At 43.2% G+C, this 27,056-nt stretch overlaps 1 protein-coding gene across 1 annotated transcript in view; it reads left to right on the forward strand.

Annotated features, from left to right (window-relative positions):
- The first annotated feature begins 1,187 nt into the window (after nt 1–1,187).
- TBC1D21 (TBC1 domain family member 21) overlaps nt 1,188–27,056 on the forward strand; it is a 42,063-nt gene continuing 16,194 nt past the window's right edge. Inside the window, exons 1-5 of the mRNA XM_081169252.1 lie at nt 1,188–1,441; nt 6,091–6,198; nt 18,667–18,770; nt 20,312–20,406; nt 26,450–26,560. Coding sequence (XP_081025378.1) covers nt 1,349–1,441; nt 6,091–6,198; nt 18,667–18,770; nt 20,312–20,406; nt 26,450–26,560 — 511 coding nt within the window. The 5' untranslated portion in view covers nt 1,188–1,348. The remainder of the gene's footprint in view (nt 1,442–6,090; nt 6,199–18,666; nt 18,771–20,311; nt 20,407–26,449; nt 26,561–27,056) is intronic.

Genomic DNA, 27,056 nt, shown 5'->3' on the forward strand with positions numbered 1-27,056 from the left:
TGCAAAGTATTAACTTATTTGCCTTTGTGTCAATATCCTCAATAGACGTGGCAACCAAAGGGCACACAAATAGGGATGTGTGGACCACAACTCACGCACAATTTGTACTTATCCATGTTGCCATTTTTACCACTTTCCAAAGGAAGCGAGTCACTATAGACTATTCTATGATCCATAAGAACATAAAATGACTCTGCTGGATTAAGCCAATGGCCTATCTAGTAGCCAACCAGGTGCTAGTGGGAGGCATGTGATCAGGACCTGAGTGCAGTGGCTGCTATTCTCAGCAACTGATATTCAGCAGCATACTGCCTCTCACACGTGCATATCTGCTGGAATATCTATTGATATCTACATCCAGGAGACTCGCAAGGATCCAGCAGCAATGAACCTGATCTCAGAGCAAAGACAGGATTCTAAAATATACTCAGGCGGAGAGTGGCAAGAGGATTGTGGGTGAAACTGAAAAACAAAAGGCTACAAACCAAATCTGTGTGATTGTAGGGTGTGGAGCCTCACTGTTTGCAGAAGTATGGAAGCAATTTTAGGAGATAAAACCTAAAGGGCACTCCATTAAAAGAAAAGAAAGAAAGCAGATTCATGAAGACTGAGCATTCTTGGTTGCCATGCAATGCTGTGTGTGTGTTGGGGGGAGGGAATCTTGGAAGATGACATGGCAAGCTGGGACAGGAACCCTCTAACATTTTGTTGCAGGGCCCACTTGTACAACTCAACATGCCCAAGATACACACTCTCTGTATGTGCAAGAACATCAGTCACCACCAACCAAGTAAAGCAAGCCTGCAGAAGACTTTGTCCCTGGTGGAGGTAGGGTTGATGTTACACCAGCTAGTTTGTCTTAAGGACAGTGACGCACCTCATCCCACCAGTAAGCCACTTCTGCCCATTTTCTAGAGCAGAGATGGATAACCTCTGGCCATCCAGGTGTTATTGGACTCCATTTCCCATCAGCCCCAAATAACATAGTGGTCAGGGATGATGAGAGTTGAAGTCAAGCAACATGAGGAGGCCACAGGTTTCCCAACCCTATTCTAGAAATATAGAAACATCTCTCACACTAAGTATCTCCAAATGCCCTTGCCCCTTGAGAGAACATCCATTCTGCAAATCCTTTCTTCATCCAGTGACCTCATGCCTCTGTGACCTCATGCTTCTATGGTAACCACTTTCAGTTCTGCAGGGGAGAACAGTTGACTTCATCTCCATGAGTCTCATTCATTTGATGGAAAGACAAAGGAAAAGATCAAGGGAGCCTTTGGCTTCTCTAAGAAGTGTAAAGGGAATTCAGATCTGATCAGAGTGATATAAGACTATTTTTTGTGGGACAATGCGGAAAGGGATTTCTGCAGAAAAGGTTGAAGGCCCAACGCCCTCTGAAGAAAATATTGTAGGACTCAGGGCTTCTATCTCAACTCTACTGGTGAGTTCCCCTCCATTAGCATAATGAGGACCAATTGGAAGAGCTGGTGAAGGGAAAATCATGATAAGGCATGATAACTGTCTTCAAATATCTGAAGGGGTGTCATGCAAGAAGATGGATCAAGCTGTGTTCTGTGGTGCTGCAGATGGAACCAAGGGGTGGGAATGGCATGGAAGCATATTTTGGGTAAACAGCAAGAGAAACTTCCCTGACAATTGACCAAAGATGCCCAGCAAGATGTTGTCTACCCATGGTGTAAACCATAATAAGCCAAATGGACCAGCAGTCCGACTCGGTGCAAGTATATGTAATGGTGATGGTGCCAGAAAGGGCTTCCTGTTTGGTGTTAACACACACCCCCCTTCCTATTTGTGTGTTCACCTGTTGAATTTGCATTGTCATCATGGGAAGCCTTGCAAATATCCAAGGCTATCAATTTATCAGTAGGTATAAATGTAGCATTCTCTCCTAGCAGACTTTGGCCAGCTCTCAATTTCCCCGTCAATGATTTTTCAACCCAAAGAGATTCCTGTGCCTTGAAAATCCCATAATTTATTTTTCAATTCCATAGGCCACAGAGCTTCTGTGATTCTGATGAGATTTGCTTAAATGGCCCCCTCTGCCCGATGCCATTGATTTTATTTCCTCAGTCCCTCTCATCTGGTTGTTTGTAACTAATTACACATTCAGTCTTGAAGCTCCTTTGTAACTAAACCTAAGTACAAATATCCCAGCTCAGGTTTCCCAACTGGAAAATGTACCATTTGAGAAGGAAGTGAGAAGAGATATATATGCACACAACGTTTATATACTATTTGATTGTAATAAAACCTCAGAGCAGTCATATAAACATTTTGTTTGTTTGTTTGTTTGTTTGTTTGTTTGTTTGTTTGACATACCACCCTTTATCCAAACATCCCAGCGGAGTACAAAATTAGGATCATAATTTACACAGCATAATAAAAACATAATACACCTAATACAGCATAATAAAATAATAATAATAACAGGCCCTCCACACCACATTTAACAAGCCATAGATTATTTAATGGCTGAAGACCTGGGTAAACAGGAATGCTTTCACCCGGCACCTAAAGAGAGGTAATTATGGCACCAGAAGAGCCTCTCTGGGGAGAGCATTCCATAGACAGGCAGCCACCACAGAAAAGGCCCATTCTCGTGTTGTCACCCTCCAAACCTTGGATGACAAGCGCAGGGTCCTGCTTAGTTCATATAGGAAGAGGCAGTCCTTAAGGTACTGAGGTCCTGAGCCATGTAAGCCTTTATAGGTTAGCACCAGGCCTTGAAACTTATTGGCAGCCAATGCAGTCAGGCCAGGTTCAGTGTGATATGTTCAAACCATGTTGCTCTGTTGAGCAACCTGGCTGTCAAATTTTGCAGCAGCTGCAGTTTCTGAACCATCCTCAGAGGCAGCCCCAAATATAACACACTGCAGTAATCCAACCTAGAGGTTACCAGAGCGTAGGCCACAGAAGTTAGGCTATCTCTGTCCGGATAGCGGCGTGGCTGGGCCACCAGCTGAAGCTGACAGAATGCACTCCAGGCCTCTGAGGCCACTTGGGCCTCTAGTGACAGTAATAGATCCAGGAACACACTCAAGCTATGGACCTTCTCCTTAAGAGGGAGTGTAACCCCCCTCAAGGGTGGGCAACCTACCTTCCATCCTGTCAGGATGCTGTCAGCGGCTCCCGGCTGGTTGCCCAGGAAAGTGTAAAGACAAGGAAAATTTTCTTACCACCCTTTTTTATTTTAATTTACAGGGAGAGGCTATAGAACCCAGCCTCTTGGATAATGGCATTGTCCCGTGTGAATTTACACCCCTGTCTCTCCCACTTCCTCATTCATCTCCTCTACATGTGCAGCTACGTGCCCTCTGAATTTGAGCTCTTTGCTCTCCTACTTTTAAGGCTCGCCAAGTTCTGGGAGATGGAGGGTCTGGGATGCTTTCTAATGACAACGTGTGAGCTGGGTTTTGTTCTGGCTCTCCCATGATTTCCCAACTTTCCCCCTCATCTCCCTCTGAGCTACCTCAAACCCCTGTTGTCAATCTATACTGTCTTCCTCTTTCTCCTCCCTGGAAGGGTCAGGATGGGGAGGCGGTCTCTGCCATTCCTCCTCTGCCCAGTCCCTGACAATCTGGTCTAAGGAGTCACCTACTAACAGTGCCTCTGTCTTATTTGATTTAAGTTTCAGTTTGTTGGCTCTCATTCAGTCCATTACCTGAGGCAAGACAGCCGTCCAGCACATCTACTGCCTCACCTGCAGATGTAAAGGAGAAGCAGAGTTGTGTGTCATCAGCACACTGCTGACAACATACTCCCAAACTCTGGATGACTCCACTCAGAGGCTTCATATAGACATTAAACCACATGGGGAATAAAATATATTTGAGGCTATTATATGACTCCACAGCAAACTTTTTCTTTGACAGTTTTGCAGTGCACTGTAGAAAATGACACGGCCCATTTGGAACGCTGAAAGCTTTTGCAATACCAATAGATCGGTCAATAAATGGTGAGGATCACCCTGTGGAAGGATTTAAAGCAATGCTCAAGGCAAGAATGGTTTGTGTGGCCACATATGAATTGCCACAAAAAGTGGACACAAATTGGCATACAATTTGCATTTGTGAATTTTATATGCCTCTACACAAGTTATAGCTGAATAAGTACAATAAGTCCCCTGTCAGGTTTTACACTGTAGGTTTTAAATCTGTATTTTACCTGCCCTAATTTGATATGTTTTTTATTTAACAGAAGCCATATGCCACATACTCCACAGAAAGCCTCTAAGCAGTTTACAAAGAACAATTCAAATATTCATTTAAAAAAAAAAATACTGATAAAAGCAAGCGCTAAAAACAAATGGGCATAAAATGCCTGTGTGTGTTTGAATATTTGTTAATTTAACAGATTCCTTCTGAAAAGGCTATAAATGCCAGGTAATGTCTTTTAATTGTGTTTATCTCAGTCTGCTAGAAACCATTTATTTATCATTTATTTATTTATATTTTGGTTTTAATGCACTGAATCGAGAATTAAAAAAATTGCAATACAACATCTGCAAAACAAATAGAGAACTCTTTCACACAGATAACTGTCCTCTGTTAAGTAGGACACATGGCCACCTATGCAGCACACCTTCTAATATTTCACACTCTCTTAACATTCTTCTCATCCTAAGAATTTTTGTCCAAACCCTTCTTTCCGTGATATATAATTGCTGTCTTCAGTGCCAGTTCCTCCCAGCAACATCCTCAGGCAATGGCAACACTTGGGACCATAAATTAACCCTGGGTGGTGAAATACCATTTTAATTCTGCAGTGTCCCCAATATAGCATTGCTCCAAGGCACTGCAAGAAATTGAAATGCTAGGAACAATGGGGAGCTGCCATTTTAATTTCCCACAATGACCCCTATTCCCCACACAGAGCTACCTCTGGCATTGCTCACCCACTCTGGGAACTGTAGCTCTGTGCAAGACTATGGGGATTCTCCTAGCGACTCTCAGCACCCTTCAACCGCATCTCTCAGATTTATTTGTCGGAAGCTGTGACTTTTTACAGTGGCATCATAGCACTTTAATTGTATGATTAGAAGGTGGCTGTACACCCCAGGGGGAGGTGAGCCTTTTTTATTCTCTTTTGATATATATGTATTTGCTGTTTTACTGGGTAAACCTCCCCCAAAAGGCAACGATTTGAAACACGCAAGTGGGTTTGAAAAGAACATTGCTGCTGTTTCCTCAGTGGAAGGAAGGGAAAAAATCTTGGATTGGAGTTACCGTATTTTTCGCTCTATAAGACGCACCAGACCACAAGACGCACCTAGTTTTTGGAGGAGGAAAACAAGAAAAAAAAATATTCTGAATCTCAGAAGCCAGAACAGCAAGAGGAATCGCTGCGCAGTGAAAGCAGCAATCCCTCTTGCTGTTCTGGCTTCTGGGGTAGCTGCGCAGCCTGCATTCGCTCCATAAGACACACACACGTTTCCCCTTACTTTTTAGGAGGGAAAAAGTGAGTTATAGAGCAAAAAATACGGTACTTTGTCCTTGGGAGTTGGGAGATGGTGCAAGACTATGGAGGGGTATTCTGGACAGCTGCCCGGAGCAAATGGTGTCTTTTTGTCTGGGATCTGGCGTATTATGGCTTATGTTGGCAGAAACCAAAAATGGAATTGCTGTAAGTGGACAATATTAGGGGGAAATGTTTCACCAGAAATATGAATACCAGTGGTTGCACACTTAAATGAAAACTAAGTGAAGGATTGACATCAGAATGGTTTATTGACTAATTAAGACTAATTAAGAAATGCAATGTGATATTAGATTATTAGCATTACGTGAAATTCAGGGCATGGGAAGTCACCTAAAGATATATAATTTGGCAATATATTTGGCTTTTCTTTTCTTTTTTGGTTGTATTGTATTTTGGAATGTTATAGTCTTGTTTTTATTATATTATTAAATTGGAAAACTCAATAAAATATTATTTTTTAAAAAGAAAGAATGTGGCTTCCCCCAATATTGGCATCCCTACCTGTTTGGCATCCACACCATGGAGTGGGACAGCCTGACGTCCTTTTGCATTGCATCCTGGTTAACGGCAATCCCTTGACTTTGTTTCCAGAGTATGAAGAAGTTGCCCATTGACAGTTCAGAATGGCAAAGTTATTTTGATGAGAGCGGCCAGTTACTCAAGTCAAAAGAGTTCATTTCAGCCAAAATCCTGGAGAGGGTGAGTGGTAGCTGGGAACCTCTGCTTGTAGTGTGTGTGTGTGTGTGTGTGTGTGTGTGTGTGTGTGTGCATAGTGTTTTTTATTTGCACTGTGGGCTTAGTTGTGTTTCATTTCTCATTTTATTTGCACACCACTTGGAAAGCTTTTTTTATCAAGTAAGTGGACGCGGGTGGCGCTGTGGGTTAAAACACAGAGCCTAGGACTTGCTGATCAGAAGGTCGGCAGTTTGAATCCCCACGACGGGGTGAGCTCCCGTTGCTCGGTCCCTGCTCCTGCCAACCTAGCAGTTCGAAAGCATGTCAAAGTGCAAGTAGATAAATAGGTACCGCTCCGGCGGGAAGGTAAACGGCGTTTCCGTGCGCTGCTCTGGTTCGCCAGAAGCGGCTTAGTCATGCTGGCCACATGACCCGGAAGCTGTACACTGGCTCTCTCGGCCAATAAAGCGAGATGAGCGCCGCAACCCCAGAGTCGGCCATGACTGGACCTAATGGTAAGGGGTCCCCCTTTACCTAAGTAGTTTATAAATCTTCTAAATAAATAAAGATACAAGACGGCAGTTTCGTATGCGCAATGCATACAGACTGGAGGTGATGAGGCAGTTTCCATTCTCATGTTTGTTGCTATCATTTGCCATTTTTTACATGCAATATTAGATCTAACCCAGGGGTCAGCAACCCGCGGCTCCGGAGCCGCATGTGGCTCTTTTACACCTTTGCCGCGGCTCCGGGATGGATACTAGCGAGGGGAGGAGGCGCATTGTGCGCCCCGACACTCCCCACTGTGGCAGGCGCTGTACTGGCTGTGACGTCGCATGGGGGCGGTGTGTGCGTTAGTCACGCACCGTCCCGACGTCACCTTCCCGCCCGCCCGCTACATTGTAAGGGACATGTACGCTGGTCACTGCATTGAAAGGGGGCATGTACGGACTTCCGGAGGCGGCGCGAATTAAGTAATGGCGGTCCTCTTTGCGCTGCGAAGAGGGGCTCCGCAGGAAAGGGACGTTCGCTGCGGCAAAGCGACGACCCATTAAGATAAACCACGAGCAGAGCGAGCTCGTGGCCGTGGGATCCGGCGGGCACCTAGAGCGACCCCCAAAACGAAGAAGGGTCCCCGTAAGGGGGTCCGGAAGCGCGGAGGGGAAGCGGTGCTGTGGATTCATCGCTCTTTCTGCGGGAGTGAAGCCGCGCGGCTGTTGCTGATGAGCGCCGACCTTTCTTCCTTAAGAATTGGACTCTAAATCATCTACTCGTGAGTAGGAAGAGTATTAATTTCGGGACTACAAAGTAAAAATTTGGCTGAAAGCGGGAGACGAGAAAAAGGAAGTCCGTCTCCCGGTAGTGCTTAGAGATCAAAGGCAAAGGAACTGACAAGCTGGAAGCAATAGAAAGGGATTTTAAGACGGGAAGTTTCATGCGTCTGGTGGAGTTTGTAACTGAAGGGAAAGGCAAGCTTTTATTTTTCTATTTGCTATTGTGTTGATTTTACTGGAGGATCCTCTCTTTTACTGGACTTTTAAAACTTTAAAAACTTTAAAAACCCCAGTCCCGGGCTTGCAGGGGGTAAAAGGCTCCTTTGCGGATACATATACAAAGTTGAAATGGATACATAGAGGCATCATTGGTGGATACAATTAAATAACTGTATCTTGCATCTTCAGATAAACTATTGGGACAATATTGAAAGGGCTTTGCCAGTGGAAAAAAGTTTTCTTTGAGGACTATTGTTAATTTACTTAACTGCAGGAACTTTAATGGCGACTGAACTTTCTTCCTTCTTTCCTGAACTGCAACAACACTCCCTCTAGTGGAGTTTGGGATTTACAAATTCCTGAGAACCAACTTTGTTTTGACTCTCTGTGGCTTGGTTATTTACTTTGAGGCCTGTCTTTCTCATGGAACATTTGACAGTTTGACCTTGAATCCAAAGGCAGGTGTGGAATGAGTGGCCCACCGAAAACAAGAGCTGCGTCGAAAGCAGGAAAAGGCCAATTAGTACAAACAACTCTGATTTCTCAGGCTCGCAGATCTTCAGTCCCTGCTGTTTTACAGGGAGCTGTACCTTCAACAACAGCTCCATCTAAGGAAGCTGAACAGCCAACAACTGAGGATATGGCAGCAGGGGGATCTGGAACTCTTTTAGAGGAAATGCTACAACAATTTGCAATTTTGAACAAAAAGGTTGATGATCAAACTGCAAAAATTGATTTAGCTACATCTTCAATTACTAAACTTTCTGAACAGGTGGCTAAGCATTCACAAGATATTGGGAGTTTAAAGGATGCTACATCTGAAAATCGGAAATTGGCCGAGGCTGCGAATGAAAAAGCAGGCCAAGCAATTCAGAAAGCGGATGAATTGAAAGGAGAAGTAAGGCCGCTTTACAAACACGTCAGCGACCAGCAGGCCTACCTGTCTATGGTGGAACTGAGAAACAGGGAAAATAATTTGAGATTACGCTCTATCCCAGAGATTGAGAAAGAGGACTTGACTGACTTTTTGACAGCAGAATTTTCTAAATTCTGGGGTATAAAAGAAGATTCAGATTTTAAAATAACAACTGCATTCAGACTGGGAAGAGTTGCCAGGAAGGACAGGCCTAGAGATTGTTTGATCATCTTAAGGACCAAGCAAGAGAGAGACAAACTACTTGACCTACATTTCAATAAAGCACTTGAGATCCAGGACAGAAGAGCTCAAATTTACAAGGATATTCCTAAACAACTACTGGATCTCAGATCAAACTATACTGACCTAGCTGGACTTTTGAGAAGCAACGGAATACCCTACAGGTGGGAGTTTCCACAAGGCCTATCATTCAACTACAAAGGAAAGAAGATTAAAATCAAAACGAAAGAGGATAGCCGGAAGTTTCTGCACGATCACGGAGAAGACCTGCAGAAGGGAATAGCAGGTCCCTGGCCTCCACCTGAGTCTGGGAAAGTGCCAGCACCCTCGGATTTAGACAAGAAAGAAGACACCCCATAAAGAGCAACAACAGATCGATACAGGATGTCTCTACAGCTGTATAGTTGGAATATTAATGGCGCAAATTCCCCGGAAAAACGCAAAAGGATTTTTCATATTTTGAAGAAGGAACATTTGGATATAATCTGTCTGCAAGAAACCCACGTGACCAGGCTTCACAGGAAAGTGTTAATAAACAAAAGACTAGGCCAAGAATTTATCTCATCAGACAGAGTTAAAAAGAGAGGAGTGGTGATCTATGCAAAAGAGAATTTATCACCAAAATTTTTGTTTAAAGATGAACAAGGAAGAATCCTGGCAATTGAAATACAAATTCAAGGAGAAAAAGTTTTGATATTAGGAATTTACGCACCAAATGAGGGGAAATCAGAATTCTACAAGAAGCTTCATGAGACATTACTGGACTATCTGGACTATTCTAACATCATTATGATGGGAGACATGAATGGGGTGGTCTCTACCTATATGGATAAGTCACAGAACCAGAACCTGACTAAAGATGGAAGACTACCAAAGACTTTTTTCGAACTAACTGACAATATGGATTTGATTGATCTATGGAGGACGAGAAACCCCCTAGGTAAAGAAGGAACTTTCTTTTCTGAGGCCCATCTGTCATGGACAAGAATCGACCAAATTTGGACAACTAGAGGTCTGGCACCTAAGACCACAAGAGTAGAAATCTGCCCAAAGACATGCTCCGACCACAACGCTATGAAAATGGAAATGAGATTTACTACTGCCGACTCCTTCAGATGGAAAATGAATGACAACCTGCTAAGAGATCAAGAGATTGTAAAGAAGGCCCAAAAAACTTTAAAGGACTACTTTGAAATTAATCTCAACACCTCGGTGGAAAAAAGAATAATCTGGGACGCAAGTAAAGCTGTTATGAGAGGGTTTCTGATACAACAAAATACGATCAAGAAAAAACTTTGGAATGGGAAAAAGGATAAGATACTAGAGAAGATAAGAGTTGGAGAGAAAAAATTAAGACTGAATCCAAAATCAAAAGAGACTTTAAGAGAAATTAAATTTCACCAGTCACAATATATGAAATTGATCAACCAAGAAGTGGAATGGAAAATTAAACAAATGAACCAAAGATCTTTTGAATCAGCGAATAAATGTGGGAAGCTGCTAGCTTGGCAGTTGAAAAAGAGACAAAAATTAAACTATGTTACCAATCTAGAAGTTGAAGGAAAAAATATTCAGAAACCAGGAGAAATTAGAAAGTGTTTCCAGAAATATTTCAAAAAACTGTACACCCAAGGGCCTGAGGAAGTGACTGAGATAGAACAATTCCTGAAAGATAATGGCCTACCAGAATTATCTCAAGAGAAGAGATCAATCTTGAATTGTAAAATAACACAACAGGAAATTGAGGTTGCCATACAGAACATGCAGTTAGGCAAATCCCCAGGCCCTGATGGACTTACCTCCAAGTACTACAGGATGTTAAAGGACTACTTGACACAACCATTAATGGAGGTTTGCAACCAGATTATGGGGGGAGGGAGGGCACCAGATACGTGGAAAGAAGCATTCATCACTCTGATACCTAAAGTGGAAACTGAAAAGACTCAACTCAAGAATTACCGTCCTATCTCACTCCTAAACGTGGATTACAAAATATTTGCAGACATTTTGGCAAATAGATTTAAAAAGGTTTTAAATGAAGTAATTCATAAGGACCAAGCAGGCTTCCTCCCTGGTAGACATTTGTTTGATAACACCAGGAACATTATTGATATTCTGGAACTTTTACAAACAAATATCAACACTAAAGCAGTGTTAATTTTTATTGACGCGGAGAAAGCCTTTGACAATATCTCTTGGAAATTTATGAAGAGAAACTTGGAAGGGATGGGAGTGGGAAGGGGGTTTGAGAACGGAATAGAAGCAATCTATTCCGAACAAAAAGCTAAGTTGATAGTGAACAATGTGGTGACAGAAGAACTTCAGATTGAAAAAGGAACACGTCAGGGGTGCCCCCTGTCCCCTTTATTGTTTATTTCAGTCCTGGAGGTTTTGCTGAATATGATAAGGAAGGATCGGCAGGTACAAGGAATACGGGTCGGAGTGAAACAATATAAACTGACAGCATTTGCAGATGACTTGGTTTTAACATTACAGGAGCCAGAATCTAGTACAAAAAGAGTTCTGGAACTGATACAGAAATTTGGTCGGGTGGCGGGTTTTAAGTTGAACAAACAGAAAACAAAGGTGTTAGGGAAAAATTTGACAGTTACTGAAACAGAAGAGTTTCAGAAGGAAACAGAACTAAATATTGTTAAAAAAGTGAAATACCTGGGGGTCAATCTCTCTTCCAAGAACCTGAATTTATTCAAAGATAATTATGAGAAATGCTGGTCAGAAGTTAAAAAAGATCTAGAAATTTGGTCAAGACTGAAGTTATCCTTGTTAGGCCGAATTGCAGCTATAAAAATGAACGTTTTGCCAAAGATGTTGTTTTTGTTTCAGGCCTTGCAGATTGTGGACAGAGTGGAATGTTTTGGAAAGTGGCAGAAGGATATCTCTAAATTTGTCTGGCAGGGCAAAAAGCCCCGAATAAAGTTTAAAATACTAACTGATGCAAAGGAGAGAGGGGGATTTGCCCTGCCGGACTTAAGGATATATTACGAAGCTGCAGCCTTCTGCTGGATGAAAGATTGGATCTTGTTGGAAAACACTGATGTCCTAGATCTGGAAGGTTTTAATAACTCGTTAGGTTGGCATGCGTATCTGTGGTATGACAAGGCAAAAACATATGGAATGTTTAAAAACCATATTGTCAGGAAAGCAATATTTATGGTCTGGAAAAAATACAAAGACTTATTAGAAAGCAAAACTCCGAGGTGGGTATCACCAATAGAGGCCAAGGCTCGGAAAAAACCCAATATGGAGGCCGGCTGGCCGAAATATTGGGAAATAATAGAAAACATTGGAGATAACTGGAGGTTGCAGAGCTTTGAAAGGTTAAAGGGTAAAGTGCAAGATTGGTTTCACTATGCCCAAATTAATGAGGTCTTTAAGCTAGATAAAAAAACAGGATTCCAGGTGGAAAAATCGAAACTTGAGACAGAATTGTTAGAACCAAAGACCAAGCTATTATCGAGAATGTATAACTTGCTGCTGAAATGGAACACCCAGGACGAGACAGTTAAATCAGCCATGATAAAATGGGCTCAGGACATTGGTTATAACATCATGTCTGAGGACTGGGAAAGGTTATGGACCACCGGTATGAAGTTTACGGCATGTAATGCCTTGAAAGAAAACATTATGAAAATGGTATACAGGTGGTACATGACCCCAGTCAAGCTTGCTAAGATCTACCATTTGTCCGATAATAAATGCTGGAAATGTAAGGAGGCTGAAGGGACATTCTTTCACCTCTGGTGGACCTGTCCAAGAGTGAAGGCCTTCTGGGAAATGATATACAACGAGTTAAAAAAGGTGTTTAAGTACACTTTCCCTAAGAAACCAGAGGCATTCCTCTTGGGCATTGTCGGCCAGAAGGTGTTAAAGAAGGATAGAACTCTTTTTATGTATGCCACTACTGCAGCAAGGATTCTTATCGCCAAGCATTGGAAAACTCAAGATTTGCCCACACTGGAGGACTGGCAGACGCAACTGATGAACTACATGGAACTAGCCGAGATGACTGCAAGGATCCGAGATTTGGGAGAAGAAGCAATGGAGGAGGATTGGTGTAAATTTAAGGACTATTTGCAAAAGTATTATAAGTTATATGAATCTTAAGACGCCGTATGATTTGGAATATCAGCCCCAGCAACAAAAATGGTTTATATAAGAAATTGGATAATTTTTATGAAAGAACCAAGGTTTAAATGGGTAAAAATGACAATATGTTATATTTTAAAAGTAAATGGAAAACAAGAGATTTAAACTTAAACTGCAATTGTAAGTAAAAAGAAACACATGAAACAAGGTTATAATTTGCTGATAATTTTATTGTCAAGAATGCATTATGTGGGAGATGTGGGGAAGTCCGATAGAAATTGGAAATAAGTTGTTGAAATGGTTGAGATTTTCTGTTTTTTCTTTCTTTCTACTGTCTATGTTCTTTCTTTTCTATCTGTAATTTGGAAAAAAAAACGTAATAAAAATTATTATAAAAAAAGAAAGGGGGCATGTACGCTGGTCACTGTTTTGAAGGGGAGTGAAGAACACACACACAAAAAAGGTAACTTGTTAATTTAATGTTTATTTCTATGAGGAGGAGTAATTCTGAGGGTCAAACAAAGAAATAATAAAAAAGTGACAAAAAAGTTATTTTTATAATGACGAGTTTTGCGGCTCCCAGTTTTTTTTCCTTCGGAAACGGGTCCAAGTGGCTCTTTTTGTCTTAAAGGTTGCAGACCCCTGATCTAACCTTTAAATGTTCCCTTGCAATGCTGATGGTGTGCCCTTTCTCTTGGAAGCTGCTGTTTTTACTCTGGGCCAATATGGGGCATCGGTTAGCATGTTGAATAGCAGCTGGGAAGGCCTGGGTTGAAATTCCCACTTAGCAATGAAGCTCTCACTGGGTGACATTGGGCCCGTCACATTCTCTCAGCCAAACCTACCTCACAGGGCTCTTAGGAAGATAAAGGGGGGGGAACCATGTACACAGTGTTGAATTTCTTGAAGGAAAGGTAGGATAAAAAAGTCACACTCCCCATTGCATCCAGCCAAACAGCATCAAAAGTTTTTAATCATGGAGAGAAAAGAATAAAATTAATTTAATTCAGGGGAGGGTTCTGGAAGAGACCTGAGAGGACAAACTCTAGAGTGGCCACTTATGTATCACTCAAGATGGGTGGGGTATAAATTAATTAATTAATTAATTATATTCTATTATTATTATTAATAATAATACAAAAACAAAAACAAACAATGATACATCCAAATAGTGGTATAATATCATGTGCATATCTAGCCCAGGTTCATTTTCTTACAAATTTGAAATAACTCCAAACAGACCTAAAATCAAAGGTCTATCTCTCCACCCAACCTCCATTAGCCTGGAGCTGTTTTGTCTTCAGGAGAGACTTCATTAGCACACCTTTGTCTTCGGTGGCTTTCAGAGAAAGAAGCACTCTTCAAAATGACAATTTGCAACTGAAGAACCCTCTCACATGATCTAAAGTTAAGCACCACGAGAGAGGTAGCAGAGCAGATACATTAACAGTTTATTAGTAACTGATAAGGTTCCCAGAGAGCTCTTCTTAGATTCAATGGCATTTTCCGTGTTAAACTTTCAGCAATACACATTCAAACACATTTCCCATTTCAGTGTCAATTAAACAATTACTCTTAACATTTAAGACTGGGAAAATGTGAACAGCAGAGAACTGAAACTGTCAGATTTCTCCATCTCTACCTGTTGGACTGCTCAGTCACCCTCAAGGCCTGTACTACTCTGTCTTCTTCAGGTTCTTGATCTTTAAACCAGACTTGGACCAACCAACCAAGTTGTGCTCAGTAAAGCAGACTCCCAAAGCACATAGCCTGCTACAATACCCCCATAGCCAATACCCCCATAGCCCAATACCCCCATAGCCTGCTACAGCCCTGCATTTATTTATTTATTTTATTTTGCAAACATTCAGAATAATACTCAGAGGGAAGGTAAAACATATAATGAAGCTGACATGGGAGAGTGGAGTTGTTTCCTGGGAGTATTGTTACATGATTCATCGCTTCAGATTTTTTCTGTAAGGAGGGGAAATAAGCCTTTTAGAGGCATCACTGGGGCAAGGACACGATGGCCTTGTTTCTACATCCCTGAATGGCCGAGTGGGACTAAGCTGTCTATGAGCATCTAATACATGTGAAAGATTTGTGACTTTCCTTCTGCTAGCTCATTTAGCACATCTCCAGAGCCAAGGTGAGGTTGCCATGGTAATCAGAAGCCCCGGCAGCTTCGGGAAAGGATTCTTCTCCAGGGAAGTTTCTTTTCGTGGCAATGGAAGCGGTCTTGCCCAGCAGATGTAGGTTTGGGGTCAGAAGGATTTTCCGTTCACTGGCGTTCCAGCAGAACCTAGAGAGAACTGGAGAAATCCACCTTGGGGGATGATAATCATCAGTGTTGCAGAGCTGCCAACCAATTAAACTTGGATTAAACAGCTACATTTTAAACCAACTAAACAACATGTGGGTGTTGCAGCAAAATGTTGTAGTGTAGAGTGCTCCTTTTTTAGGATTCCTGCCATTCACTCCCATTTCCCCCCCCCCACCACCACATTTTCTTCCCCATCCCAACAGTCAGTCAACATTCCTTGCCCACTGAGTATGCTTATTCCTCATTAGACTTGGGTTTTGGGGGGAGGGCTTCCCCTCCCCTTATGTTCCCCCGGCACAGTAATGTTTCTTTCTACTTCAAAAAAGCTTTTGTTTCCTGAAGCCCTCTTGTTTATGGGTCATTTCCCTCTTGTTCATGGGTGATACTGTTTTGCCTGCATAAACTATGGCACTCATAGTCTAACCCATGGGTATGCAAACTAAGGCCTGGGGGTCGGATTCGGCCCAATTGCCTTCTAAATCCGGCCCACAGACAGTCCGGGAATCAGTGTATTTTTACATGAGTAGAATGTGTCCTTTTATTTAAAATGCATCTGTGGGTTATTTGTGGGGCCTGCCTGGTGTTTTTACATGAGTAGAATGTGTGCTTTTATTTAAAATGCATCTCTGGGTTATTTGTGGGGCATAGGAATTCGTTCATTATTATTTTTAAAAAATATAGTCCGGCCCCCCACAAGGTCTGAGGGACAGTGGACCAGCCCCCTGCTGAAAAAGTTTGCTGACCCCTGGTCTAAACTTTGGAAATATGAGAAATCATCATGCAGACGCTCCACAAACGTTTTAAGCAGCATGAGTCTTGTCCACAGGCACACAGTGTAACCCATGGATGGTTCTTTCACATGTGGTGGACTTGTAAAAGGGTAAAAGGGTATTGGGAAATAATCCATAATGAATTGAAAAAAAATGTTTAAAAGTACATTTCCAAAAAAAAAAAAAAACACCCCAAAAAAGAAAACAGAGTCCTTTTTGTGGGGACGATCCAGACGGAAATTCACAGGAGCCAAAATAAATTATTTATGTATGCCACTACTGTGGCCCATGTTTTGTTAGCCCAAAAATGAAAATCGAGTGAGGTCCCAACCAAAGAAGTGTAGCAACTTAAGCTGACAGAATATGCACAACTTGCAAACTTAACATAAAGAATAAGAGAACAAGAAGAACATAGGTTTAGAGAAGATTAGAAAATGTTTATTGAATACATGGGGGGAAATGTTGGCAGCATTAAGATAATTTAATGTAAGTGTAAATAAGTATTGATGAATGTAATACAGTGGTACCTTAGGTTACAGGCGCTTCAGGTTACAGATGCTTCAGGTTACAGACTCCGCTAACCCAGAAATAGTATCTCGGGTTAAGAACTTTGCTTCAGGATGAGAACAGAAATCGTGCAGCGGCAGTGCAGCGGCAGCGGGAGGCCCCATTAGCTAAAGTGGTACCTCAGGTTAAGAACAGTTTCAGGTTAAGAATGGACCTCCAGAACTAATTAAGTTCTTAACCAGAGGTACCACTGTAATGGAATATTGAATGGTTTAGTTTTTGTAAAATATGCAGGGATTTAAGATATGTAAAATGAACCATGGAAAGAGAAGAAGGTAAGCCATTGATATTTTAAGGGTGTTTAAATGGGTATTTTAAATTGTAAAACAGAAAAGATAATAAAAATGAGAGAGAGAGAGAGAGAGAGAGAGAGAGAGAGAGAGAGAGAGAGAGAGAACCATGGATGGTTGTTGAACTCCTTCAGCTCCTCTCATCTCTGCCCGTGACCCCTGGTTGTGGCTCATGGGGCTGAATTCCAACGGCATCTGGAGAACACTAGGTGTGGTCAAAACCTTTGCAATCCAACCCTCTACACATTGCCTTGAAATAATTCACATTAAAGACAGTGAGATGTGCTTCCAAGTAAGTGCTTTCTACATGTTGTTGGACTTCAGCTCCCATAAAGCACAGCCAGCATAAGCCAATGGCCAGAACGATGGGAGATCCAACAGTGTAATCTCCAACCAATCCATCTGCCAATTAATCCGATGAAAAGCTTGAACATTTTGCATCTCCCTATCACGTCTTTGGCAAATTAGTTTCACCCATCATGCAAGGGGTTTTTCAAGCAGTCTGCATGTTCTAAAGTTGTTTCTTCAGTCGGTGAGAAGTGCTTTTCCACCTTCATTGGAGGGAAAGAGACAGCCACCAAAGCCCAGATGAACCCAAGGAAACCTAGCACTTCTGAAGAGAGCTGTGAAAATGTTCTCTCTCCCCCCTCAAGAGCTCCACAGTCTGTCATAAATGTTAGTCTTTGCCTTGATAAATTTAGCCAGTGCCATGACCTTGGCAGATCCCATTTGTCTCTCATGTAATTTTATCAAAATTGCCAAGTTATTCCACATCTGCATCCTTTCCCCTTCTCATCTAAACCACAGCATCTGTCTTTGGGACTTGGAGAGTGCTTATTCTCAACCTCTGAACTTGTTGCTTTTCTACCTGGAAAAGCAGTTTGATTGCCACTGATTGCTTACTCAAGTTTAATTATTCTCTAGCGCTTTTAATTTGGCTTCGGGTGAAAGTACTCTATTGGTTAGTTTCTGCCGGCATCAAAACACAGCTAAGCTGCTGAGGGTATGGATGCAAGAAGGCCTCATTTTCCATTCCACCCTTTATTCAGCACATGCAGCACTGTTTCCATTCCACTGCAGTTCACCTTTCACTGGAAAGGACGTTATTTTTTCACCGTCTGCTATGGTGCAATTTACACAACATAATTTACATTGTTATTTTATTATTCCAACTCATTCATGCCAGTGCAAAGGAAACACAATGCAAAGGGTGCGCAGGATGTAATCATTTGCAGACTGAACGCAACAACAGTAAATACCCAATGTATTGGCTGGGTTGATTTATATTCCAAATAAAGGACAAATAAATGAACATTGACAAATTCTCCTCTTGTTTCTGTTTTCGTTGGAATTCTCTGACATTTCATCCCAGTGAAATGGGGGGATCCAGCTGTAGTCTCAGACTATGAAGCTGTTCCTTCAGGGGGAATGCAAGCCCTCCCAGGATAAGACATCCATCTAATTTTTGGAGCTACCTCAACCACAGCACCTCTGTCTTATCAGGATTCAGCCTCTTACATAGCCTTTCACTTCTTGCCTAGACTATAGACCAGGCACCCCCAAACTCAGCCCTCCAGATGCTTGGGGACTACAATTCCCATCATCCCTGACCACTGGTCCTGCTAGCTAGGGATGATGGGAGTTGTAGTCCCAAAACACCTGGAGGGCCGAGTTTGGGGATGCCTGCTATAGACCCTTGTGGTTGGTGGGGGGTGAGAGAGATGGATGAGTAAGCTACCTGATTCACCTTTTTTGGCCTCACCCCCTCCTTTTGTTGTTGTTGCAGGGTTTGGATCCCTCTGTGAGATCAGAAGCATGGAAGTTTCTCACAGGCTATTACTCCTGGAGGAGTTCCTGTGACGAGAGACTGACAGTTGACAGCATGAGGCGGTGTGTGGATAATGTCAATATACAGTTTAGTCACTAAATGGCACTAGGCTTAGTTGTGGCTGGGTGGAGGCAGGAGCTTCCTGTGGCTGTTGTCTCCTCCCTGGAAGGAGACTATAAAGTTCTTGTACAGAGTCCTGTCTTAGATGACAGTAAGAACATGGAACAGGTCTGTTCTTCTCCCACCACATACACACACAAATGCACACATACACACACACATGTAGCACAGATTGGTCCATTAGGGCAAATGGAGCAATGTCTCACTCTTCCCTCAACCACGCCCACCAGCCTGTCTTCTTAGCTACAGCCAATCAGGGTGTGGCTCTGCCTGTCCATGGCTCTGGCTCCATTTACCATTGGTCTCCCTGCCTTCTGCCCCACCAATCAATGGGCACCAGCCACTGCTGCACATATGAGCTTGGGGCAGTCCTCAAAAGAACTTCATATCAACAAAAATCCAAAATATCCCATGAGCAATAAAATCAGAGAGCATGCTGAGTTAGAGTCACAGAATCATACAATTGTGGAGTTGGAAGGGCCCCTGCAATACAATTGCCTGCAATGCAGCGATCTCAACTAAAGCATCCAGATCGACTCCTTTCCTAAGGAGTGTTGCATTCAGTTTGACAGACCTTTGTACAGGGGAGGAATGTGTCTGCTTTTAAAAGTTTTAAGGCACTGGGGGAAAGAGATGCACCTATGATGATCGTCCAGCCTCCTGTTCTGCCCATAGCTGTCAACCGTCCCTTATTTGGTGGGAAAGTCCCTTATCCCAGCACCGTGTCCCGCTGCTGTCCCTTATTGATGATGTCCCTTAAATTTCCCGGGTTTCAAAGGAAGCAGCTCCTCTCCCTCCCTCCCTGCCGGCCAGGGAGGAGGGAGGCTCCAACTGTGTTGCTTGTCTGCATTGCTCACCCAATAAGGAGTCTAAGAATGACTGGGGGGTGGAGCTTGCATGCCTTAAGCCGATCAAATCGGCCACGTTGCCTGGGGACTCGCCTTTGCTCAGCGCTTCCCAGCAGAGAGGTGATGGTGGTTTTCGTTGCTGCATCCCCTTTGCCAGGTTGCTGCACTGTGGGAACCACCGCTTGAGGCTTTGTTTGGCTGCTGGCTGGGCTTTCTGCCTTTGGCTTGGAGGGGCTCAGAAGTTGAACATACCTGTGCTCCGAAAATCCCTTATTTTGGCTGCTGATCCCTTATTTTCGAGGCTGCTGGTCCCTTATTTTCAAATCTGTAAGTTGACAGCTATGGTTCTGTCCCTGTTGCTGCCTTTGCCCACAGGAGGCCAAAGAAGTGTGTCTTGGGAAAACAGATGAAGGAACAAGCAAACCCAGTGGCAGCACTTAATTCACCAAGGCAGTGGCAGAAGTCCCAGCTGCAGGTCTGGCTGATAGTGGCAGCCTTTTTAATATCCCCACAATGCCCCCACAACATCACTTCAATCTGGGCAGTGTAGGAAATTCAAACAGAGGAGGGGTCCACCAGAGGGCACTGGCTTATATTCTGTTCTGTGCAGTGACTATTTCCTCCCTTCCTTGCAGGAAAAGTTACGAATCTTTGTGCAACATGTGTGAAAAGATCCAACCTCTGCTGGAGACTGAGCACAGGGATTTCATGGAGGTGCGAAACATCATCAGTGAGTAGTCAGGAAGGCAGCGGTCAAAATGAAGGGAGCTTTCACAATAAATGGTATCTGGGTTTTAACTAGGTGGCTTAAATGCAATCAATGGGCATTAGGAAACTGACTGATCCTAGGTTTCACCATTGCTCCATCTAGGCTGGGGGTAATGAACATGATGCTCTACAATCCAGATGTTGTTGAACTCCAAATCCCATCAGCCTCAGCCAATAGTCAGGGATGATGGGAGTTGTGGTCAGCAAGATATGGCAGGCATCCTTTGCCTACCCCAAATTTAGCCCAATGTTTTATCGTGTTTTTAATATTCTGTTGGGCGCTGCCCAGAGTGGCTGGGGAAACCCAGCCAGATGGGCGGGGTATAGATAATAAATTGATGATGATGATGATGATGATGATGATGATGATGATGATGATGATGTTATTTGACTGGCAGCAACTGTTTGGCAGAGGTCTTTCTCATGACCTGCTATCTGAACCTTTCTAACTGGAGCTGCTGGAGACTGACCCCTAGACAAAGTACAGATTCTACCACTGAACTATGGCCCTTCCCCAGCCACATCTCTTGTAGGTCTAGCATAAACATGCTTTTATTTACCCTTGTCTTTGTTTTGAAAGCTTTCTAAGAAAGGTCTGTTAAATTGGAAAGTATCTCTGGCCACCTCCAACCACCTAATCCTGGGGCAGCTGCCATGGGGCCATCTCGACGTTTTGCAGGGCAACTCACATCCCTAACCATTGGCCATGCTGGCTGGGACTGACGGGTTTGGAGTCTAACAACATCTGGAGGGCCACAGGCTCACCACCACCACCATGATTGGTTGTCTCTGGCTTGAAAAGAGACCTCGTTTCTACAGGATTACAGCCCTATTAGTAATGAAGAACTGTGTTACTGAATATAATAATAATAATAATAAATTTTATTTATATCCCGCCCTCCCCAGCTAAGCCGGGCTCAGGGCGGCTAACAACAATATACCGTTAACTCTGAGTGGTCTGATAATTCTTTTCACCATCAGCACACCTCTGCTAAACTATGGAGAGAAGGCAATCCTTTCTGCCTTCATGGTGAAGTCATCTTCATTGCAGATTCAGTGGTCTCTATCACCACAGGAAAACACTTTGTCTTAGTTTTCATGGCTTAGTACGAATGTGTGGTCTCCCAGAGTTATGACTAAGTTGCTATTTCTCGAGTCCTCCCATTGCCTTTTTGTGAGCTAACCCACAGTTTGGCTTAGCACATTGTCCAAACGGCCATGGCTTAGTCATTGTTTGGCTTAGCCACTCCTCTGGACTGGGTTATTGAAATGAAATTTTGAAATAAAAATCTGTTTAGATAAAAACAATTTTTAAAAATTGTGAATAAGTTTGAGAATACAAGAAGTAAGGTCACAGGAATCTCAAAAAGCAATTGATAAGCATAAAAAGTGATTTACAAGGAACAGTTTAAGACTACATATGACATGAACATACACACACACACACACACACACACACACAAATGATGGTTTCAAACACTTCAAATATTACATGAGATCTGCTGGATTGCATCCAATTTCATACTTCATCAGAAACAAAATGATAATTTCTTGTAGCTGGCAGCTGTAGATCCCCCTAAAGCCAATTGTTTGATTTTTCCAAAGTGTATCTTGTTCATCCAGTATGGTTCTTCTAAAACAGGTATGTTCAACCTTTTCAGACCCAGGACTCCTTTCTGAAACCTTCACCCTATATTTGCCTGATGGTTGAGCTCCTGATGTGACCCACCTTTGATCAGACGTGACCAACTAGTTGAAGACCAGTGTTCCCCAATACCTTAAATCATTGGAGCTCTGCTACAAATACTTTAATACAAATATAGTATTGCCAAATTTGCAAAGGAGCGATTGTGTCTTGCAGAAGGTCCCAGGGTCAAACTCAGTGGGGCTGAGAGAGACCCCTGCTACCGGTTGCTGTAGTCATTACTGAGCTAGATGGAGCAATGATCTGACTCAGTATCAGTGGCGTAGCGTGGGGGGTGCAGGGGGGGTGGCCGCACCGGGCACAACATCTGGGGTTTAGGGTTAGGGGGCGCAAATTACTTGCCTTGCCCCGGGTGCTGACAACCCACGCTACGCCACTGCTCAGTATAACACAACTTGCTGTGTTCCTACAGTGTTCAAAACATGTGGCTGCTGCTCAAATGATATTTCGCACATGAGTATCAGCAGTGTGGCTTTGTCTTTTTTCTCTGTCACTCTTGGGCTACTTCTCCTTCATTGTTTTGTGTGCATAAGGTTGTTTCGCTTGCCCATACCTGAAGTAGAGCACCCTGAGCTTGTTAAGGGGCAGGAAAGGGTTAACAAAATGTAATTATACAAATGTAATGCACACATAAGGAACGCGGGTGGCACTGTGGTCTAAAGCACTGATCCTAGGGCTTGCCGATTGATGGGGTGAGCTCCCGTTTCTCGGTCCCTGCTCCTGCCCATCTAGCAGTTCAAAAGCATGTCAAAGTGCAAGTAGATAAATAGGTACCACTCCGGTGGGAAGGTAAACGGTGTTTCTGTGCGCTGCTCTGGTTCGCCAGAAGCGGCTTAGTCATGCTGGCCACATGACCCAGAAGCTGTATGCTGGCTCCCTCGGCCAGTAAAGCAAGATGAGCACCGCAACCCCAGAGTCATCTATGACTGGACCTAATGGTCAGGGAACCCTTTACCTTTACCTTTTTAATGCACACATATGTGGGATAAGAGGGAGGCTCCACCTACACTGTGCATTTAAAGCAGTATTATACCACTTTAAACAAGCATGGCTCCCCCCGCCCCAATAAACCCTGGGAACTGCAGTTCGTTCAAGGTGCTGAGAGTGGTTAGGAGACTCCCTATAGTCTTCTCACAAAACCACAGTTCTCAGAGTTGTTTGACAGTCAATCCCCTCTTCCCAGGGAATTGTAGCTCTGTAAGGGAAATAGGGGTCTCCTAACAACTCTCAGCTCCCAGGCTTCATTGGGGTAAGCCATGACTGTTTAAATTGGTATGGTACTGCTTTAAATGCATAGTGCAGATGGGGTCAGAGTTAGAAAATGATGTTCCCAAAGTCCAAGGCCACAAAAGCACCAAAGAGTATATTTTCTCACAAATGACAGGAAGGCAGCACGTAAGTGATTATTATGATTATATTCAGATTCCCATGCAAGCGTCTCCCAGTTGTATAACAAAAAGAATATTAAACGATACCGCAGAATTAATGTTACAAATCAATGTAATGGTCATAAATCTGGCCAAGGGAGCCTAGAGAAAGATTTATAGCTTAGGTGGGACCCAGGCGGGACCTTCAGAGGTAATAGATATTCCATCTCAGCAGAGGATTCCTTAAGCAGGTCACATACCCAGGGAAATGTTCCCCTTTATTACTGCCCTTCGTTCTCCCAGGAATTGGTCTAAAATGAAATCATTTCCCACTTTTATAGAAAAAGATAACGTGTTAGATAGCAGTTCCTCAACGATGAACACTTCAAGGGCACGTGGGGTTTCAAGACATCTCACCTTCACCATTAGATTTTTGAAATTTCCTGTCTTGTTTTAAATCGCCTCACTGCCTTTTATTTTAGATCCCCCCTTTTTTACAATCAGTTTCTTCACTTGACTATGAACTCTTTAACCTCTAGATGTGTGGATGAATTAGCATACATAAACGAGCGGTTTTCACTTCTCTTGCTCTTCTGAGAAAGACAGCAACTCTATTGGTTGCTAACATGGAAGGTAAAGGGACCCCTGACCATTAGGTCCAGTCGTGGCCGACTCTGGGGTTGCGGCGCTCATCTCGCTTTATTGGCCAAGGGAGCCAGCGTATAGCTTCCGGGTCATGTGGCCAGCATGACTAAGCCACTTCTGGCAAACCAGAGCAGCGCAAGGAAACACCGTTTACCTTCCCGCCGGAGTGGTACCTATTTATCTACTTGCACTTTGACGTGCTTTCGACCTGCTAGGTTGGCAGGAGCAGGGACCCAGCAACGGGAGCTCGCCCTGTCGTGGGGATTCGAACCGCCGACCTTCTGGTTGGCAAGTCCTAAGTTCTGTGGTTTAACCCACAGCACCACCTGTGTCCCTAACATAGCCATGTTCTAATGTGTTTTTTAAAGCAAACTGACTAACTGGGAATCATGGTGAGGAAGGAATAGAGAGTTGCAACCCAGCTGGAATGGATTTGGAATGAATCTGCAGCTTTTGCCTGTGTCTGTCTCTGGAAGTGGCAGTAGGGCGATCAACATCAGCCATAGCAGTAAGGGAGAAGGACTTTTGGTTGCAGTAGCAGCAGGTTCATTCCAGCCCTTTTCTTCTCCCTACATCTATCTCTGTCTCATGGCTCTGTCTCTATCAGAGCTCTACTCAACACCTTTCATGGAGAACAGTCTGTGGGGATGAACAGTGCTGGATTTACGTATAAGCTAAAAACCTTGATGTACATTTCCAAAATAAAAGATAAAAAACAAATAAAATAAAACCTACATACAGCAACAGTGTTTTGTGTTGTGTAGGCACCTGCGATGTAAGTAAAGGGCCCCGCCTGCTAGCCTGCTCCCTAAAATATCACTGCTTTGCTCATTTCTATATATAGGGTGCCTCCATTCTGCATGGACTGGTTGCATGTGTTTGCATTATTAAGTTTGTTATGAATAAAAATCATTTTAAGTTAGAGCTTAATAATTATTTCACTATTAATATACTTCTTCTTAATTGTATTCCACTATTAATACACTTCTTCTTAATTGTATTTCAGTTCAACAATTACTTTGATAAAATAGGTCCATCACTTTCCATATAGCATATATTCAACACAAAAAAACAGAGGCAATTTGTTGTTGGCAAAGGACAGCTGGACATATAAAGGGCCCCATTACCTTCAGTAGCTTAGGGCCTCATCAAACCTAAATCCGGCCCTGGACATGAGGGGATACTTTGTGGTGTACAAGAAAGGAGGAGGAGGAGCTAGTTTGTATTTTTCAAAGTAAAGTTTATTTGTTAATTTCAAAAGGTAAGTTTTCGTTTCAGCTGGACATGAGTAGGCATGCCACTTGACTAAGATCTCTGCACAGTCTTGTAGAACTCCTATGATTCTGCCTCTGACATTGTGCAGAAGGGTCCAGAGTGGCCCATGTCAGCAGAGGCAGTGCCATCAGTTCTGCTGCTCCTTCTCAGTGCAACAGTCCAGAGGTGGGAGACCTAAGGCCAGATTCCCCCTGCAGTCCCTCAGCTGACTGAGACACAGATTGTGCAGTGGGCTAGATGCAGTTTAGGGAGTACAAATTTCACACTTCTGAAGAAGAAATAGAAAAGGCCATGTTTCTTAGAGAATGTGCATACTGGCTGAAGAGTGTGCACATTGCCCAGAGAATGCGCAAAATGCAGTTGAGATGTGTCATTCCCCAAAGCCTGTTGGAGGTCATGCATAATGGCCAGATGAGGAACAAAATTCAGTCAATATATGCATATTACCCCAAGCCCTGGTTGGGGATTGTGCATAATGACTGGAGAATGTACTAAAATCTAGTCAATATATGGGCATTTGGAGTTGGAGGTGTATGGAACCTACCAAGACCCACACTGCACTTGGGTCCATTGTCAATCTGGGAGCTTCCTGAGCAATTGCAACAGCAGGGAGGGCACTCAAAAAAAGGGGGCACTGAGAGAAGATTGACTTACCCCACAAATAAAAAACAAAATACCCTGGGGCCATTACTGAACGACACAGTAGGTGACATTCATGAAAAGATCCAAAGATTAAAAGGAGACTGTTGGAATGAATTAGAAGGAGAAAGAGGAGATACTAATGTGCAAATGAGATGTTTTAATGCATGCTGTGAGACCAATCAGCAAGTGAATGTACTGCCTGGCTCACTGGCATCTACTACAGCATAAATTATAATGGTTGAGATCGAATCCAGGTCTTTTGCTTGCAGCAAGCTGGCAATATCACTCAGAGGGGTTGCAGCACCTTTCTCTCCTTGTACTCTGGCTTGGTTTGTGGCAATAGCTCCATGTGGCTATTTCTTTTTCCACAGAATCTGATGTTCAGCGGCTTTACATCAAAGATGCACAGGGCAACACACTTGTAGACAAGAGCCAGCTGGAAAAGATCCTTCTGCTGAACTATGTGTGCAATGTGAAAGCTGGTAAGTAGATGAACAGAAAATCCCCTCGTATCTGGCCTTTGTAGAGGTTAATTCTGATGCCATTGCCAACCCATACTATTTTAGTTTTTTTCTGGTTTTCCTCCCATTTTCCCCAGACCAGATTTCTGGCGTATATAGTTGTTGTTTAAATACAATTACATTGCCTACTTGTCTCATGGTAGACAGGCAAAGTGCTATTGAATTTTTTACAAAGGCTACTGTACCCTTAGTTTAGGGATGCAGGTGGTGCTGTGGGCTAAACCACAGAGCCCAGGACTTACTGATCAGAAGGTCGGCGGTTCGAATCCCCGCAATGGGGTGAGCTCCCGTTGCTCGGTCCCAGCTCCTGCCAACCTAGCAGTTCGGAAGCACATCAAAGTGCAAGTAGATAAATAGGAATTGCTCCGGCGGGGAGGTAAACAGCATTTCCGTGTGCTGCTCTGGTTCGCCAGAAGCAGCTTAGTCATGCTGGCCACATGACCCGGAAGCTGTACGC

Source organism: Podarcis bocagei (genome assembly GCF_964188305.1).
Source record: "Podarcis bocagei genome assembly, chromosome: 14".
Taxonomy (NCBI): domain Eukaryota; kingdom Metazoa; phylum Chordata; class Lepidosauria; order Squamata; family Lacertidae; genus Podarcis; species Podarcis bocagei.